Source organism: Falco punctatus (assembly GCF_963210335.1).
Source record: "Falco punctatus genome assembly, chromosome: 3".
Taxonomy (NCBI): Eukaryota; Metazoa; Chordata; class Aves; order Falconiformes; family Falconidae; genus Falco; species Falco punctatus.
In genome coordinates this window covers 96,580,242-96,598,891 of record NC_137582.1, presented here as the reverse complement: position 1 = coordinate 96,598,891, position 18,650 = coordinate 96,580,242, and the positions used below count along the sequence as shown (strand labels likewise).

Sequence of the window (18,650 nt, the reverse complement as noted above, 5' to 3'; positions counted from 1 at the left end):
AGCGGGTCCGGAGGAGGGACCACGGAAATGGTCAGAGGGATGGACACCTCTCCTGTGGGGAAAGGCTGAGAGCTGGAGCTGTTCAGCCTGGAGAGGAGAAGGCTCCGGGGAGACCGTACTGCAGCCGTTCAGTACTTAATGGGGCTTGTAAGAAAGATGGGGACAGACTTCTTCGTAGGGCCTGCAGCGATAGGACAAGGGGTAATGGCTTTAAACTAAAAGAGGGCAGATTTAGACTAAATGTAAGGAAGAAGCTTTTTATGATGCGGGTGGTGAAACACTGGCACAGGTTGCCCAGAGAGGTGGTAGATGCCCCATCCCTGGAAACATTCAAGGTCAGGTTGGAAAGGGCTGAGCAACCTGATCTAGCTGAAGATGTCCCTGCTCACTGCAGGGGTTGGACTAGATGACCTTGAAGCGTTCTGTGATGATCTCCACAGAGCAGATTTTCATTTGCAACTTAAAGACCAATTCAGAAACACACTTCTGATGTTTGCTAATGATGAACCTAGATGCATCAGTGCTTTCCTGAACTGGGCTCTTCTGCAGTCACAATAAGCCAAAGGAAGAGGTGGTGAGGGAAGTCGGTATCATTGTGAGACAGAAGTTCCTTCTTTCTCATGGCTAATTATGGAACTGTAACAGAATATGTATTTGTTTATTTGAGTAAGGATGCTGTAATGGTGATCTATCAGAAGCTGTGTTATCTGTGTAATAGAAGCTCACTTCACAGCAGATTTAAATACCAACCATACCAGTCATCCCACTAAAGCTCCTGCAAGACATATTTCATTATCTTCCTCAAAGGACATTTCAGATATGATCCAGCAATTCTACCTTACAGAGTCTAATTAAATATAGCCATCTAGTTACCGTTGTACCAGTGAACCTTAATTACCCTGCAACCCTTTAAAGTTGTTCTGGGACACTTATTCTGTTACAGTGTAGAAAGTAAGCAGAGCTTCAGATAATGACTTCCTACCCACTGGGGACTAAAAATCCTATTATATATATGAGGGCCTTTGGATAGACACATCATTTAAAAGAACAGGAAATCAGTCAGACCTATTTTTCCGAACATTTTTCATTTGTTTTCAAGCCACTCTGAGCTACTCCAAAACTGCATTAAAAGGAAACTTATTTGCTCATATTTTGTATCGTTTTCCTGAGGGGAGAGGGAGGGAAAAGGAGACTGAAAAAAAATTATAAAGGCGTTGCTTTTACTGAATTTTCAAGGTACCATAAAAGGTTTCTGAGGTGAGGTGCATGTTAAGTGAACACATCGCCATAATCCTCATGGGATAAATCACGCAAATGCAGCAACAAGATATTGCAATGACACAAGAAGCTTCTCTGCACGAAATGTGTGCTTAATTCTTTGCTCTGAGGCCAATGTGGTTTCAGGGTACTGTTCAGTCCATAGATAAAGGGTTGAAAAAAAGAACCTTTATTGGCTTTTATAGTCACTTTAGCCAATATGAAGAACAATACAGAGAACCCCTGCTACAAATAAGTGCTAGTTCTCCAGTCTCAAAAGAAAGATGACTGTGATGCAGACTTCAGAAGGCAGGATGAATCCTTCAGAGAAAGCATCCCTCTTACCACACAGAATGCCACAGAACTAAGGAAGAGGATTCCTAAGCCGAAAGCATCAGAGAACTTTGTCAGAAGAAGGAGGTTAGTACTCAAGGCTTTAGTTTACAGCTGAGAATAAAAACTTTTAAGGATACACATAAACACCTGTGCATTTGTGCCACAAGGTACAAAAGATCTAGCAAGAAAAAATATCTTTTGCTCACATAGAGATTTATATAAAGTACTTTGGTAATGTTCTATAAGAAGTAATGTGAGACATTAAATTACAAAAAATACAGTCCTCTAAAACTCAATAAGCAGAAAAAAACCCCACCCAACCAGCACATTTAATTCTGGCACAGAGGAACATCTTTCTTCAGTCCAACAGTCTTCTTTTCAGGGAAAGAAATACATCTTAATGATTGAATCCACTTTGGCCATTCTCTCCCTTACTCCACATATACCGGTTCTTCCCAGAAAATGTCTTGCTCCCTCCCAAAATTTGGAGAGGAAAAATTGTTAGCAAATATAATTACTAAGCTCACTTATTAAGGACACTGTGACTGGAGAAAGACACAATACAGGTCTTCTTTCCACCACGCTAATTCTTTCTTTCTGTATGATTTCTAGGTCTTCTGAGCTTCCCCCTCATGGAAAGGACATACAGGGAGGTTGAAGATGACTTATCCTGGAGTCTTCAGGGTATGCTTGAAGACAGGGGAAGGACAACAGATATGTTCTTTTGTTCAGTGAATGACATATTAGTTAATATTATGTCATTATGCTCACATAATATCTATGCTCACATACATATTATGTGAGCAGCAGCAGTAATACCCCTCCCACTCAACGAAATAAATAGGTGAGGGGCATCTTTATATACTACAGTCCTAGATCTTTTTCTAAGATTACAAAACCAGCTAACCCAAAATAAGAAAGTTGATCTAAGCTACAGAGAATACCTTCTTCAACATCCCTACGTTTCCTTACTTAATTCACTGTAAAGCTCTGCCTTATATTCAGCATAAAATCCTAAAAGGGGTAAACCACTCTGTTCCTAAAGGCAAACCACCCACAACATACCATTCAAGAAGGGAAGCTGGACATATACTAGTGGCTATAGTACAATAAAGCTCTACTGCACACATAAACCTAATCCTGTTGTTTCACAGGAGTGAAAAAACAAGACCAAATGTATTCCAATATAGCGACAAAAAGTTGTATGGGAGGTCACACGTTTTGCTAAAACAACTCTGGATTTTACTATGTCTAATACTGTCACCATGCCCACTTCCTCCTTATGTCCCTCTATCTCTTACTGACAATAACCTTTATCTTTCTGTTCAAGCTTTAATGAAAACTAAATGCCTCCTTATTCACCGCGCTGATACATAGCTGATACAATGTTTTATTTTAGCAGACAGAGGGAAGAAAGAAGTTTAAAAGCAGGATGTATGTCCAAAAGGATAATAAGCAAGCAGGTCCTACCTTTTGCTCCCTCTCAACTCTAGGTGCTACTTTAAATTGCAGTTGGCTACAAATATCAGTAAGCATTGCCAAAAGCCACAGCGGGAAACAAAACCTGAAACAGCTAAAGGTGAAGGAAGGAACACCTACGACTGCTCCCGAGCCGTCTACCTGCCACTGACTTGGGTAATTGAAAGAACAAGTGCACATCTTCCAGAGCAATCCCTCTGCTGCCCACTTCAAGGCTTTTAAATTCATGCTGGTTAACAGATGGTCCCTGCACGCTCCTAAGGCTGCTGACACATATCTCTAGGTATATATACAGACACTTAGGTGGGGACCTGCTAAGATCACGTTTCAGCTGCCTAGGGCAGCATTAACCGTGAGCAGCTAAGTTTAGCAAGCCCTGCCATGTTTTAACATGACATACCCTATGCTACTTCGATCTCGGTGACTCTTTCCCCTGGTTTCCTATTATTATGTCATGAAGACTGTTAACAAAAAGCTATATTCCATCTGTGTAATGATACTTCCCAACCAAACAGTTTTGCCACTCTCCCCTTGGGTCTCCTGTAACACTGACAGAGCTGTTACACGCACCGCTTGCAGAGGGGAAAGCTGGCAAGGTTAGATCCCAAGGTTACTCAGTGATGCCTATCTTGTTTTCTTTAAAAAATAAACATAATTTATAAATTAATTTGTCCCCAAAATTATTATTTCAAGCAGTCTTATCAGATTTATCTCACAGAATGGTTTGTACTTTCGAGACTTGAGATAAAACTAAATTAAAACCCCAGCCTTATTGATTTCCTTTTGCCTTATAATTATAGGCTATTATTTTACAGGTTATTAGTTACCCCCAGTTAATTTTTCATTATTAGCTTTGAAATACTCCAAGATTTTGCCATGCATTCACACAGCAAAAAATTAAAATTATCAATCACTTTCCATTATTTTTGGCGATTTCAGCCTAGTAATTAATTGTGATAATTTTGAAACAAACTTTATTTTGGAAAAATCGCATCAGTGAAATCTACAAAGATTCTTGATGTGTAGTGTAAGTCATAAGGACCAACGAAGAAAGAAGGTAGTAAGACAAAACTAAATTGTTGATGAATGGATGAACATGCCAAATTGCTTTAAATATAAACAATGACTACTCATTAGCAGCTTAATGCTGTTTATTCCGAAGTCTCAGTATTTTCAATAAACCACCTTTACCCACAATGAACTGAAGAGCACTCACTAAGCAGAGAGCAGGAGGCAGGAGTGATCATTGCTCTGGGGAGCGATTGCCTTAACTGAGTTCGTGGAAGCACCGTGTAGATTATGCAGCTCTTTATCAGAGGTCCTAAGGATACAGGATGATCATTTCAAGCCATAGTTCCCAACTCAAAGCTTTAAATGCTGGTATGTCAATTCTCCCAACCCAGTAGGGACAGCTTTCAAGAATCTGCAGGCCAACATATTGCTGCTGCCAGCGCACATAGCCCTGATAAACACAGGGGAATGGAAAAGGCAGCAGGAAAAGAGAGATGCCAACAACAGCAGCAACAACAAAACCCCACAGAAGGCAGAAGCTGAGCGCATCGCATGAGATACTCAGCTACAGACCTCTCCACCAGCAGTCTGCACAACATGACCTTTATGCTCACATGCCCCCGCAACAGCGGCTGAGCATGGGGAAGAGCCGCTCTCCTCCAAATGTTACAAATGCCTCATGCATCCAGCATAGCCAAATCAAGGTCCTTGCACTTGTTTCTAGCACTTCTCTAGTACAAGAAAACAGAGAATTAAGCAGAAGAAGAAGAAAAAAAAAAAAAGATATCTATGAAAACTGAACTATCGTGATGTCAGCAAGGAAAACAAAGGACCATTAGAGATGTCAGAAATCTCCTTCTCAAGGAATACTGCAATATAACGATTAATTTCTCATTTCATCCTAACGGGGGCATATTTTCTGTTCTGAGAGAGATTCCTAAGGCTTAGTGCAAAGCTGCAGCAAAATGGGACTAGCTTGAGACTCTTTTAACTTAAGGTTGTTTCTGATGGCTTAACACTGTTGTAACACTTGACTGACTTACGTTTTATGACTGGCTGAGGGAACATAGGAGCATATCTCCTAAAGAAAACACACCACAGTCAGTTCTCAAATTTAACCATCGTAGACTCTTTACACTTTTATCCACAGAACAGGCAGACACAGAGGCAGACAAGTGTCACAGTCAAAACAGGTCCTTCCCAGTCTGAGGCATCTGGCTTTAACTATTTCCAACACTAGCAAAGAATTACATTTAGCCTTGATGAAATTTCTCTTCCATTTTAATAATGCATCAAGTATTTAATTTGCTTATAAACTATTAACCAGATGTCTGTCTGTCCAAGTACTGTAAGCACTAACCGTAAAAATGATATTGCAATATAAATTATGCATAGCAAGGATTTTTCTGATTAACTGAAATATGCGCTGCAGTTGTTATCCATCGTAGTTAAAATGGCATGTGTCCATACAGAACATCAGCATGCAAACACTTGTCACATACTTCCCCTATCTTACATACTCCACAACCAGAATGAAACCACAGTGAGTCTGGCGTGCAGAAGAAATGCAGGCATTTCATTTTTCAACTCTGCCTCCCTATGTTCTTGCTGAATTTGCTACTCATTTAAATTCTTCTTTGGACGTCATCTCCATTTTGTTTCTTACAGATTGAATTGCAATTTCAAGATACAAAAAATATTACAAAGTCTGCAGTAAAGGCAATAATTATCTTCTTTCAAATATTTAGTAACATTGGCTCTGCCACAAAACCTAGGGGAGGCAGCCATGTACTGAGGGTCAAGCCGTAGCCTCAGCATATCAATGCAAAAATGTAAAAAAAAACCCCAAAACCCAAAACCCACCACAGCAATGCATTCATAATGAAGGCAACAGAATTGCATGTTTATAAATGGTTATCACATGATTATAAATAGTTTTACCCTAAAAGTATTCTGAATGAAGGAAACATCTTTACTTGACTATATCAAATTGAACTACCACGTAAAATACATTAAATTAATCCAACTAGCATGTCATAAATGACACATTTTTCACCTTATCCAGAAGAGATACATTATCATGAACATTTATCACCAAGAAAGCGTGAGTGCAGCCAAGTTTTATTTTGCTACAGAAGTATAATATTCCACACTGATTCCATGGTCTAAAGTCTAAGCACAAGAAACAGCTGCTAATAACACAATATTTCATTATCATTGACATTTTATATTATCTGAAAACAGACAGGCCAGGACATTCTTTCTGCACTAATGACTTCTGTCACACTGCAAAAACTTACAAACTTTAAGACTTGATTCTGAAGGCACTTACATGCCTAGCTGTGAATATTACTGAGTAGTCCCAATGAAACCAATTAGTTGACTCAGAGTAATTAAGCATTAAAGCTAATTATACCTGTTACTGAGAATTAGGCCCTTTCTTTTCACTAAATTTTCCAGCTAATAATTCTGAACAGAGTTGCCAGTTCTGACGATTTTATCTTAAGTTTTGGAAAAATGTATTTTCATTAAAGACACATACACCTGAAAAAAAACGTGGTTCCTGATGAAACAAGAAAAATAAAAAGATTTTGCAGTGTCCCAGCTTGCAGGAATAAACTCAGTTGCATTAACCCAACAAGCTCATCAAGCAGAAGACAAGTAATAGAGATAACTTCTTACTCAGGCCAATTCTGCCACATCAATTTTCTTGAAGAACGAGGTTAGCAACAAAGCACTACAGCAGTCTTAAAATTCTATGTACTGCAGACAGCTGTTGAGAGGCATCCGATCCCAAAGCAAACATGTACCTTCCTTCCTTCTATCTCCTGCCACGGTTGTTCCACAGCAATGTCAGTGCCATTGACTGCATGGGTATCAGCTGCCCCCTGACACAGAAAGGTGATGCACATGTGCGGTGACACAAGAATGGCTAAAATATCAAAGCTTTTATTTTTAGCCAATTACAGCAATATATTCAGCATTCAGAGAAATGGATCTTGTATCATTTTCCTCTTTCCAGTTCCAGCACTTTGACTGTCTTTCCCTTCAGATTGTCCCCAGTCATATTTGTTAACTAAAGCCTGCATCAACCATTTCTCTTGGATGACAGCTGGTGAAGCAGGGGCATCTCTCCCTTCACAGGACTGGGGGAACCTGTATGCTTATTCCCATCTGGCGCTCACTGAAGGTCATAGTCTTAAACCAAAGACCTCCGAAGGCAAGCGCAAGAGTTAAAACCTCAGTTGCTGTTAAGACCTCTTCCCTCAAAACAGACTGTCTACCTGCTGCATACATGTTGATACAGAGGCACTTCCAGCCACTCAGCTTAGGCCTGGCGAGGGCTGGTGCATCCCACACAGTGGGTGGCGTTCAGTCGGGAGGCTCATTTTTCCTGGTGTGTGAACTCACACTCCCGGGGCTGCAAAAACAGCCATGAAATGAATGATGGGCACACAGTTGATCTCTAGCTATACTCCAAGTTAAGCAGTGTTAAGACTAACAGTCATCACTCAACAAAAGTGCAGGTGCAAGTTTTGGTAACGCAAAGCCTGATGGCAAAGGAGGCCAGTTCTTCAGGCCCCTTTATAAAGGTATTAAGAATCGCTATGCCAAAATCGGTGATTTGGCTGCCTAAGTATGAGAGGATCTCCATGACAATAATCTGAGGGAGTGATTAGAGCAGAGACAGAAAGTGGAACTTTTCCAAGCATGCATTTTTACTAATACTTTCCAGAAAGAAATAAAACCTCGTACACATATTAGAAAGCCTACTACTGCATATTGCTCTCCCCTGTTCTCCTGAGCCCAATCTTTTCTACCTGAAAACCTAAAGCCACCATAATTTGGAAGTATTTTTAATAATAAAAATATGCTCTTCAGATTACCCCTTCAACATAATTTCTAATTTGTGAGCTCTGTAAATCCAAAGTAGTTTAGATTCTTATATCATTTTAGGGATTATTTATTCTAATCATGAAACCATGTAAAATATTTTATGATGGATATACACAAACATACACTGGTTAAACAGGAAAGAAAAAACACAGCTCCAAATGGGATAACATTTCAAATGACTGCAGAGATGATTAATTGGGTTACTGTACTAAATCATATGTAAGGATGACCAGGGGCAAACTCAGAAACTTCAAAACAGATTTTTAAATCAAATGGTGGGTTTTAGAAAAAATTAAAAATGGATGAGATGAAAATTTCCTGCAGAAAATCCAATCAAGTAATTTCACTTTACTTACACCTGTTTAGAACGTACCCACCTCAGTGAGCTGTATAAATATTTTTTCTTATTTTACACAGTGACAAAAGTTCAGTACCTCCTCCTTCATCACTGCAGGAAAATGTATCATATCCTTCTAGACAAATCGACAGGTATGAGGCTAATACACATGACACTATCTTTCCATTAGAAAGGAAAATCATCTATCATTTTACTCTCTGTAAAGTATTCAGCACAGCTCTAAAGCTATAAAATGGAATGAATACAGCAACGCAAATAATAACAGCAAGGCAGCCTATCATGAAGGCTGTAAGAAGCACTTGGGCCCAAAAAGAGTGTGGAAGGTTCCAGGACAGTGAAAATGGAAGAATCTTTTGATTTCAACTTTGTGCCCAGTTCGGACCGGGCAAGTTCCCTCATATAAAACCAACAGTCACCCTTTGTGTCCTGGCTTTCCCCCACCAGCTCTGCATCACAGAAACAGCCGACTATGAACATTTCCCAGCTTGCTAACATTTGTCTCAGCCATTCAGCAGTTTCTGCCAGGATCCTCCTCCCTCTTTACACCCTGTGAATTAATTCTGCTTGCAGCAGCACTAACACAGGCTGCCGTGGGTTTTTTCCTCTCCCCAATGTGAGTTATTCGTCGCTGCTTAAGAACAGTAAATGGTACCGAATTAACTTGCCTTTCTAGACACAAAGACCTTTCTTCGGCACACATGGCAAAACTGTACAGAGCCACTCAGTCCTTTCCCTCCCAGCTTTGCTTTTTCAGAACATATTCCAGGAAAACATGTGGCTCCATACCACAAAGAGATAAAACAGATCTTTCATCACTGAAGAGAAACAGAGATGTATATTTCTACAGCCTGGCTCAGATCCCTGGCTGAAGTCAACAAATGACTTACATCACTTGAGGATCCAACCACTTCAGTGAGATTACTGAGTAACTTCAGTACACTTAAAATCTGTGCTATGCTTCAGGGCCAAGCAAGCCAGCTGGGCTCCATAGCTAGCACAGGCTGCATCATCCCCATCAGGTCCACTTTGTCACTACCTCTCTCTTCACCTTCAGAGCTCAGCTCCTGCACCCCTCTGGCCACAGGCTTCTGTTCAGTTGTACCACTGGCGCATGTTTTTAAATCAGGGTGGGTGGGATATATCCACATTCAAAAGCTCCACTCCCTTCATTTCATAGCATGGAAGCTAAATATATTCTTCCTGAAGGAACACCCCCTCTTTGCTGACCCCTTGCACAGCTATTGCAGTCATTCTGGCCTTATACCTTCTCCAAGGCATTGGCTTGCTTTCTCCCCAAGTCTCCATCCCCAAGTTAAATTCCAAGTAGACAATCAGCCTTGTTCAAGCAAAGACTGACATTTGGTGACCTCCATGAATGATCCCAGAAAGGTCCCATGGCAGCTGAGATAAAGACAACTTCTTGCACCACTTAACAAGAAGGCAGTCTGCTAGAATCAACTTTGCAAAGAATTGCAGTACAAAGCTTACTCTTCTTTGGCTAGGAAGGAGTGAGAGTATCTGTATACAGAAGTACCTTCAATAGTGACTGACATTTCAAGGGCTGAAAGAGAACTTAACCAGCTCAGCTTAATGTGGTAGTCCCCCCTCCCCTAACGAACATCAATAGAATTCAGACAGGGATTCCGCAAGCAGCTGCATGAAGGGGGAGGCAGAAGAAAAGCTCACACATCTTGGATCATTCAGTGCGAGTTTTAAGTGGTCTATTTCTTTATCAGTCATCACCTCTGCTAATTTATCAAGCCTGAAAGCTACCTACCATGCGCTGTCATTTAAAAAGCATAATATTTTGCAATAGGAAGAATAGAAATCAGTCAAAACCTGTAATAGGTTAAAACCTGTAATAAATCACTTGGACTTGTCAGCTGGCACAGGACCAGGAAAGGTATCATGCTGTTGGACAACTGTCACAGATGGAGTTCCAAGTTTTCAGAAGTAATTTGGGATTAGATTTTAGATACTTGAATCAGAAAGTTAGAAAGACAATTTGAAAACTGCTTTTAGGATGCGTACAAAAAGCCAAAGATGGACATTAAGAGATGGAGCCACTCCAGATTGCTAATCACAATAAAGAAACAAAAGATCACCACCCGACAGTGACAGCACATTCCTCTAGTGTCTCACTGGAGAACGTATTTCAGAAAATTAAAAAAACTAATTTCTGTATGCGGATTGATCCAGTATCAAATATGCAAAAGGAATTCATATCTGTCTATGTTTTTATGAGGTTATATAGCTACAGTAATTTTGGCAGAAGAGGTAATTTAAATCCTTTGGGAAACATTATCCTCCTGATATGAGCATATAACTCAGATTAATAGTATTTGCATATGTATAACAGTAGAGAGAATAACCCTGAGTTTGGAAAACAGCTTTGTATTTTAATCAGTTTGGGAACATCAGCCGAAAAACCATACCAGGGACAACTAATTGAACAGCATTTGTTAACTCATGCTAGGTAATAATTGTGAGTTAATTGATCAATATTTAGAAACAAACATAATAAACATCTATGTTTTGGAAAATCAAACAAAGGAGAACTGTTAATATAGTGAAAAGAGAAGGGCAGGTAGAAGTTGTAGTCTTAATCACTTATAAATTGCGGGGGTTTTTACAATCCAGTCCAAATCTGTGCTATACCCAAATTGTATAATTGACTCTGTGTATGCAATCGCTCAGCTGTTCAACAATACAGATAACAGCAGTAATGGTATAATTATAACTTACAGCTGAAGTAGATAAAAACCTGCTAGTTCTTAACTAGTGGTTGTAATTAAGAATGGAGAAGAGCAGTAGACACTGCATCTGCTTATGTTTCATTAATAAAAGTGGATTTTAAGTTCCAATACAGCAAAGCAGCTGCACGCTGCATCCAACTCCTGACCGTGTCCCGATAGAAGACAATGACTGGGGAATGCAGCTAGACTTGTAGCAGCTGTAGGAAAAAACAGCTCTGTAAGCAGTGGTTGAGCGGCAGCTGTAGATGTAGAATGCACTACATGGAAAGCAAGCGCATAAGGAAGAGGTTATTTCCTGCACCCCAAGCATTGCTTTAGTTTCTACTGCATCAATGAGTTGAAGAAACAGCATTACTTCCTTTCCACCACCTCCCCCCCGCACAAGTAAAGAAATACACCCCCCTCGTGCATTGCCAACCCACGGACAGCGAGGTGAGAACAAGACAAAGCGGGACATGTAGTTTCCCCGCCCCGGCGGAGCGGCCAGCCCCCGGCGCTCCGGCCGACGGTTCAGCACCAGGGGAGGCGGACAGCGCCCGAGGGCTCCCGCCCCGCCCCGCCGCAGGGGCACCCCTGGGACCCGGAGTGACCTGGCATCCCCCGGCCACATGGGTAACACCGCCAGCAGCGAAACCGCACATGAAAAAAACCAACACAGGTTCGTTTAGAAAAATGGGATATCTTTTTTCACACGTGTCCCCCCCCTCCCCCCCAAAAAAACCCAAAAAAACCCAACCATCACGAACTGCACCTTATAAATAATTAAAGTTTCAAAAGCAAACCCCGCACCATGCAGCATTATTAAGCATGAGCAAAAGTGGCTGAACAAATTTCCTAACAGCTGTTTCCTTGCAATAGAGAGTTCTCAAACCCAGGCTGATTGGTTTGTGCTTTCTGAGCAAACAGAAGAGTAAAATCAACAGCTCAGAAATGAAGTGGGTACCAGTGGCACGTTTCACTTGCTTTTTGGCTCACTCACTCAATACTGGTTGCTAAGCAATTTTAGGGGTTTTTCAAAGCTCAAAACTACTCACTGCCAGACGGATTAATGAAAACACACACTTGCACTACTTACAACATTTTTCATTTATACTTCTTGATACACCAGTACTGTTGCTTTTAATTATTTCTTTTACAGGAATTCCATTCCCAGGTTTGAAAGTAAAGACGTAATTAAAGAGAGCCAGGGATAGGGGAGGAACCGAAAGAAGCCAACTGTAATTACCAAATTTTTCAGTGGATTGCAGGAAAGAGGTACCTAGAGACTTGCACATCCTCTGGGAATTGTGGTAAAGACAACATGTCTAGCTCAGCATAGAGATGTAAGGCACCAGGCGACCTGAAGGTGCCTTGCCCTTAACTGGTTTATCTATTTATAACTACATGACATAACATTACCTGTGACAGAACAAGTCAACACAGGGTTATTTCAGCAGTCACATAACCATATACAGCCTCTTTGTATTTACACTTTACGCACAGTGATGCTCTTTCCATTTTCACACCCAGTTCTTTAGAGCTGAAACCTGGTATCTGGCAGTGTCTTCCAGCCTGCACCCTGAAATACCACCCAACTTACCTACAGCTCAGTAATGTTTAAAAAGTCATGATCTGAAAGAAATAATGACCCACCATACCATGCAAGCAACTGTTCCATCAATGGTAATACCAAACTGCATATTAGCCATTACCAAGGGTGTAATTACAGCAGTGATAATGGGCGGGGGAGGGGAATCCGTTCCCTCCCCAAATGGAAGAGAAAACGCATCTCTGCCATCTCCAACTTTCTGCCAGCAACTCTGAGGCAGCCCTTTTCCCTTTACAACTGGTAGGGAGCTGACAGGCTCAGCATCAAAGACTGTTACACAGTTGGGTCATTCTGCGTGCTGCTGCCGGGACATGAGGCAGACTGCAGCAGAGCTTCCTGGCTACAGATCCTCCCTCATGCCCCCCCTCCCCCCCCCCCCCCCCCGACAGAGGAAGTCTGGTTTGGTGCAAAGAACTAACAGAAAGAACTTTCTTTTCCTTTGTTTTTGAGAGCAAGTAACTTCTGGTGTAGTTTACTGTTGACAGAGCCCATAAGGAAAGAAAAGGTCAGGGAAGGAGGGAAAATGCCAGGCCTAGTAGGAAGGGAACAAGAGAAGTCACCATGTGCAGGACAAACTGAAGCGGACAGCTGAAATATCGAGGGAGACATGAGGAAGAGGTGGCAGGGAAGAAGGAGCAGCAGTAGCGCAGGGGGGCGGAAAGGTCAGGTGGGGACCTGCGGGAGGCTCGTCCTGACAACGGGCAGGAACAGGCGAATGTGGGGTGCTGGAGGTGCGCTGGTAGAAACCATCAGGCTGCACACCCACCGGGAGTTGCAATAAGCAACGCTGAGACAAGCGGGGACTTCCCAAGACTGAGAAAAAGTGGACAAGGCAGGTGCAAGTTTCCTTGCACTTTTGAGGCACAGACCCATCAGGGGAAGGAGGCAAAGAGGGAGAAGGGAAGAGACTTGCCCAATGCCAAGGGCGGTGTTTCCAGGTGGAACGCCAGAAGAGCCTGGCGAGGTGGGACAGAGCAGAAGCGCTGTGGGGCAGAGGCACCAGGCTCTGTGTGGTGAGCGGAGGCTGCGCTGGCAGAGGGGAGGCTGGGACAGGCCGGGCGGAGAAGGGGAGCCGGCCCCCGGCGGGGCAGAGGGGGGCCGCTCGGCGGGCCAGGCCCGCAGGAGGCCGGGGAGGTGCGAAGAAGCTGGCGCCGGGGCAGGGCCGGGCGGCGGTGCCCGGGGAGCCCGCCGAGGCTGGCGGGGGTGGAGGCCGCGGTGCCGGGGGCGGCCCCTTCTCTCCTGCCGCCCCCGCCGCCGGGGCAGCCGCCGCCGGTCGCCGGTCGGCCGTGAGCCGGGCGGGCCGCCCCGCCGCGCCGTGCCGTGCCGCGCCGTGCCGTGCCGTGCCGCCTCTCACCTGTCTCGAGGTTGAAGGAGATGCGGGCCTCAGCGAGGTAGGGGGTGTCGCTTTTGGAGCGGACGCGGCGGATGGGTCTGCGGTCGATGTCCTCCTCGGAAGATGCCGCCATTAATGTGGGCACGGTGAGCAGCGTGGCCCGGCGAGCTGGCGAGGGCGAGCGGCGGCGCGGCGCGGGGCGGCCGGGCGAGGAGGGGGCGGAGGGGGCGGACGGGGAGGGAGGCGCGGGGAGGGGGAGGGGAGGACGGGGAAGGAGAGAGGGAAAGGGAGAAAGGAGCGGAGGGAGGGAGGGAGGGAGAGAGACAGGGAAAACCCGTCAAGGATCTGCGGACGGGAGCGGCCACGGCGGCCCTGCCCGCTGCCCGCTGCTCCTGCCCGCCGGCAGCGCCTCCGCCGGCCGCGTCCCGCCCGCCGCTGCTCGCCTCAGGGCGGCGGCCCTGGCTGCGCGGGGGACGGAGCGGCGGCCCGGCCGGCCCGGGGGTCCCACCCGAGGGGGTTTCCCGCCCCCGGGGGAGGGTCCCGCTGCGGTGATTAGCGCCCCGCTCCTCGGCCGGGCTGAGGTGCCAAACGGCGGCGGGCCTGGCACCTCCCGCCCGCTCCCGGCAGCCTGAACCGCCCCGTCCTGGCCCAGCGCTCCCAGAGCTCCCAGCACGGATGGAGCGAGCCTTGGTGGGAAGGCCAAGGGCTCATCCCTTCACCTCCTTCTCCTCTTCCCTTGGGCAAACTCATTAAGGCAACCAGAACGGTGCACCAGGCCAAGCGCCTTAAAATGCACCGAGGAGCCTGCACTTGACCATCACTTGAAGCTTGGAGCTCATCTTCATAAGTCGCTTTGGCAAGTCTTTGAAAAAAATGTGCCTGGTAGGCCAAAATCAGTGACTTCCTTCCCCAGTTGCAAACTGGGGACAACGTTTTGTTGCTTCTCCCCTACTCTGCCTTCTCTGTGTAATCATCAGCCCCGTACGTCAATGTTTCTACCCCTGGTTGTAGGCTGCCTGCCGCATTAAGGCTCCAATTTGCGTTGGGACCTCTAGGTGTTAGTGCAATGCAAATAACTAAAAATGCTATTCAAAAAATAATGAATCTGAGTAGCACAAAAGTACTACATAAAGCAAGAGTTAAACAGTTAAAATATGTGCCAGGGAGTGTACTAGTTCATCTCAGGTGATTCAGATCTTTTAAAGAAAACCCAACCTGCTTAAACTCCTAAAGTTTTCAGTCCTTCCAATATCTTTTGTTTTGGTCAACTTCTGTAAGAAAAAAGACCAGAAAATGCTGGGGCTCAGTAACTGAAGGCAGTGATAGTAACATTAGCTGGTCTCAGTTTTGGGGGACAGCTCTCATACTCAGTCCTGCAGAATCAAGAGTTTTCTGTTACACTTTTGCCAATTAAACCTGTAGAGGTTTCGGGACATGCTGGGTATTCTTCTGTAGTTGTAATGTGGGGTTTAGCTGAAGCCTGCTGTTAGCAGTAATCCCTTCCTAAATGTTCACAAGAACTTCCATGTTTCTGGGTGCCTGTAGTGGATAAGTTACATTTCTGTCTTGGTTGCAAAGCCATTCTCTTTTGCTCTGCTCTCGCTGGCTCACCATAGCTAGAACGTGGGAAAATCCTTGCAGGAGAATTTTGAAAAGGATCCCTGCTTCTACATATGCAGGTGCTTGTAGTTAGACAGCTGTGACATCCTTGGATGTCTGGTGAACCACCATACCACTTGTGAATGAGGACATACCATCTGGTCCATCTGCAGCTGAAAAAAAGTCTTTAATTAACACCATATTCTGTTTGGGGAAGGGGTGGTCTTACCATTATCAAGGTTGAAGCAGATCCTAGCTTCTTCCAAGTAAGGGGTGTCACTCTTAGACCGGAGTCTTCTGATGGGTCTCCGGTCTATGTCATCCTCAGAAGATGCTGTCATCAGAGTGGGCACGGTGAGAAGAGTTGCCCGACGAGCTGATTAGAAAGAAGAAAGGAAGAGAAGAATAGCAGGAGAAAGGAGAAATGGAAGGAGGGAAGACAAGGGAGAAAAAAAAGAAGAAGGAAAAAGAAAGAAAATCACTCGGTGGAAAGGAGGATCTTTAGCAGGTACTAGAAGAGACTGTTTGCTGTAAGGTCCATGCCTCACATGCTGCAGCATTTAAGGTCTGCACTGAATGACACCAAGAAGCAAAAAGATTGCTGTGCTGCGTGCCCCAAAGACACAGGTTATAGCTCTGTTTCTGCCACAGATTGCTTGTTCAAAGTTCCTAGTTTTGCCACTTAAACCACTCTTTTCAGAACTTCTCAATAGCTGCAGTCTCTTCTTTTTCTGAATACTGTTTTTGAGGCTGTGATGCGTAAGTGTTCACTTAATCTGTAGAGATCAGTGGAAGCTGTGCTTGGGACACGTGATGTAATGCCTACAGCAACTATTCCAAAACTCAGTCTCTTGTTGTCTTGATTTGGGCACTCAAATTTAACAGCTACTTTTTGCTCTTGATTGCTTTATGGTTAAGTTTCTTAACTGTGAAACAGGAAGAATCACTGTTTTCTTTTTTTCTTTCAGTAGGGATTTTGTGAAGGTACAAATTCATTAGTATTTGTAAAGTATTCATGTACTTTAGTGAAGCACCGATGAAAAGCCCATGAGGAAATTAAGATTTGTACCTTCTGAGCAGTGTTTATATGGCTTGAGGCCATGCCTTCAGGGAGGTGAAAGCAAAATATTTAATACTGGCTCATTGAGTGCTGCCCACTCCATGCGCTGATGAAGCAAATGGTAGGATAGTAAAAAATTACTGTGTTATCATGCAATTAGAAACTGTACTATAATACATATCTGTAAAGAAACTGAACTAATGTTGCAGAGGCAAGCTTCATTGTGGCATTGTGTAAGTATTTAGCACTTGACCTTACAACCTCGATAATGCCCTTTAATGTAGATATTTTTTATGTGAAATATAATTATGAGTGGCTGTTCCAATGCTTTGGGAGCTGAGCCTATAAATTACAAATCACAAACAGAACAGCTTCTGTAAATATTTCCACCTCGGTTCTCTCTCTCCGAGTAGACAAAGATTATCACAAGTGCTAGATGAGATCTGGCTGATCACTGAAAGTGTGAGCACCGTGCACAAGTACCTTCTCAGTGTGTTTCTTTCCCCTCCACCTCATATATAGCTGCAGGGAGAGTTTCAGCTTAAAATCCTGTCCTTACCCTTAACATCTAAGAGCCTAGAAGCCTAAACCCTGAATGTTTCTTGCTGTTTGGGCATTATCTGGCGTAACAGTCTTTATCTTAGGGCTTTTGTAAGTCACCACACTTCACATAACTAATAACAAACTATATTGTCCTGCTGGGACTGGAGAGCATGACTGATAGTGACTAAGGACATACTCCGCAGCCTGCTAATTGTGATTCTTTCTTTTAGAAGTTTTTTTAGAGTTCCAAATAATACCTGTCAATCAGAAGCCTTCAGATGCCTAAAACCTGACTTAGGTGTTAGGTATGATAGCATATAATTAGTATGAGTTAATAAAAGCTGTCACACAGTATTTTTCAATTTGCAGCATTATGTAGTTTACTAAACAAGCAAATCTGCACTGCTAGAAGTAGTGGTTATTTCTGGTCCAACTTACTTGTTTTCTAGTTTTAAACAGATTTCTTTCAAGTTCTTGCTCATTACTAGCCTAGCATTTGAATCTGAAGTAAAAGCAAAGGGCAAGAGTTGAAATTGGTTAAATGGGGTCAACTCTTTAGCTAAACTATTAAGCTAAAGTAAACAAGGCGACTGGACTGTAAACTATTACTCCCCTGTAATGGGGATGTACAGTAATGAAGATAAAAGAGAGTGAAAAATTTCTGCTAGGGAGAATTTTGTGTACTGCATCACCAAATTTACACTTAAGGAAGATTTATCAGTATATGAAGTCAGCATTGTAACGATCATCTCATAAAACAACCATGTAAAAAGATTTGTCTTTTAAAACTGGCATGATCCAGCTGTAGTTAATGTCAGTGAAAGGGCACCCGTGCATTTCAGGGCTTGCTGGATCATGGCACTATTTGAGGAATCCCTTTGAGGAAAAACCACCAAATTGCATCTACATTTATAATAAACAGAGAATAAGAGTGGGCTTTTCTATACAATTGTTTATAAATAATTTTTACCTTTTGGGTCAAAATATTGGGATCTGGCTTGTATTCATTTTGACTAGAGGTAGGTGGATGCTGGAAAATGTTTCCTGGAGTAATCATTATATATTACTTTGACAACCATGATTATTCTCCCCTTTGTGTATATTATCAAAGGGAGCTTTCAGGAATGACTGGAAATTTTAAGTAAGCATTGGAAAAGTTTCAGGGGATGCTAATAAATATTGAAACATTTTGCAATAAAAAACTAAGAACAATTCCTATGCAGCCATGGAACTGGAAAGTATACGTGATCACATTCTGATATCTGTACAGCAACACTGAATATTTATGCGTGCCTTGAATATACCTGTACACACTTTTTTCCCAACCATAAGCCACAGCACTCCTTATTAAAAGATAGAATTACCATACATTTTTTAGAACGCTGTCAATATTTGCCCAGTGTGACCATTGGGTCTATCACAGGTAACCCACC

At 43.3% G+C, this 18,650-nt stretch overlaps 1 protein-coding gene across 5 annotated transcripts in view; it reads right to left on the bottom strand.

The window, feature by feature from the left end:
- The window catches only part of PHACTR1 (phosphatase and actin regulator 1), a 341,429-nt gene that overhangs the window by 284,528 nt on the left and 38,251 nt on the right, over positions 1 to 18,650 (bottom strand). For 2 of the 5 annotated variants that reach the window (XM_080380487.1, XM_080380488.1), the window contains exon 2: positions 14,037 to 14,183. In XM_080380487.1, coding sequence (XP_080236613.1) covers positions 14,037 to 14,183 — 147 coding nt within the window. Of the gene's footprint in view, positions 1 to 14,036; positions 14,345 to 15,843; positions 15,991 to 18,650 lie in introns of those variants that run through there. The other 3 variants (XM_080380484.1, XM_080380485.1, XM_080380486.1) reach the window with 2 other exon arrangements.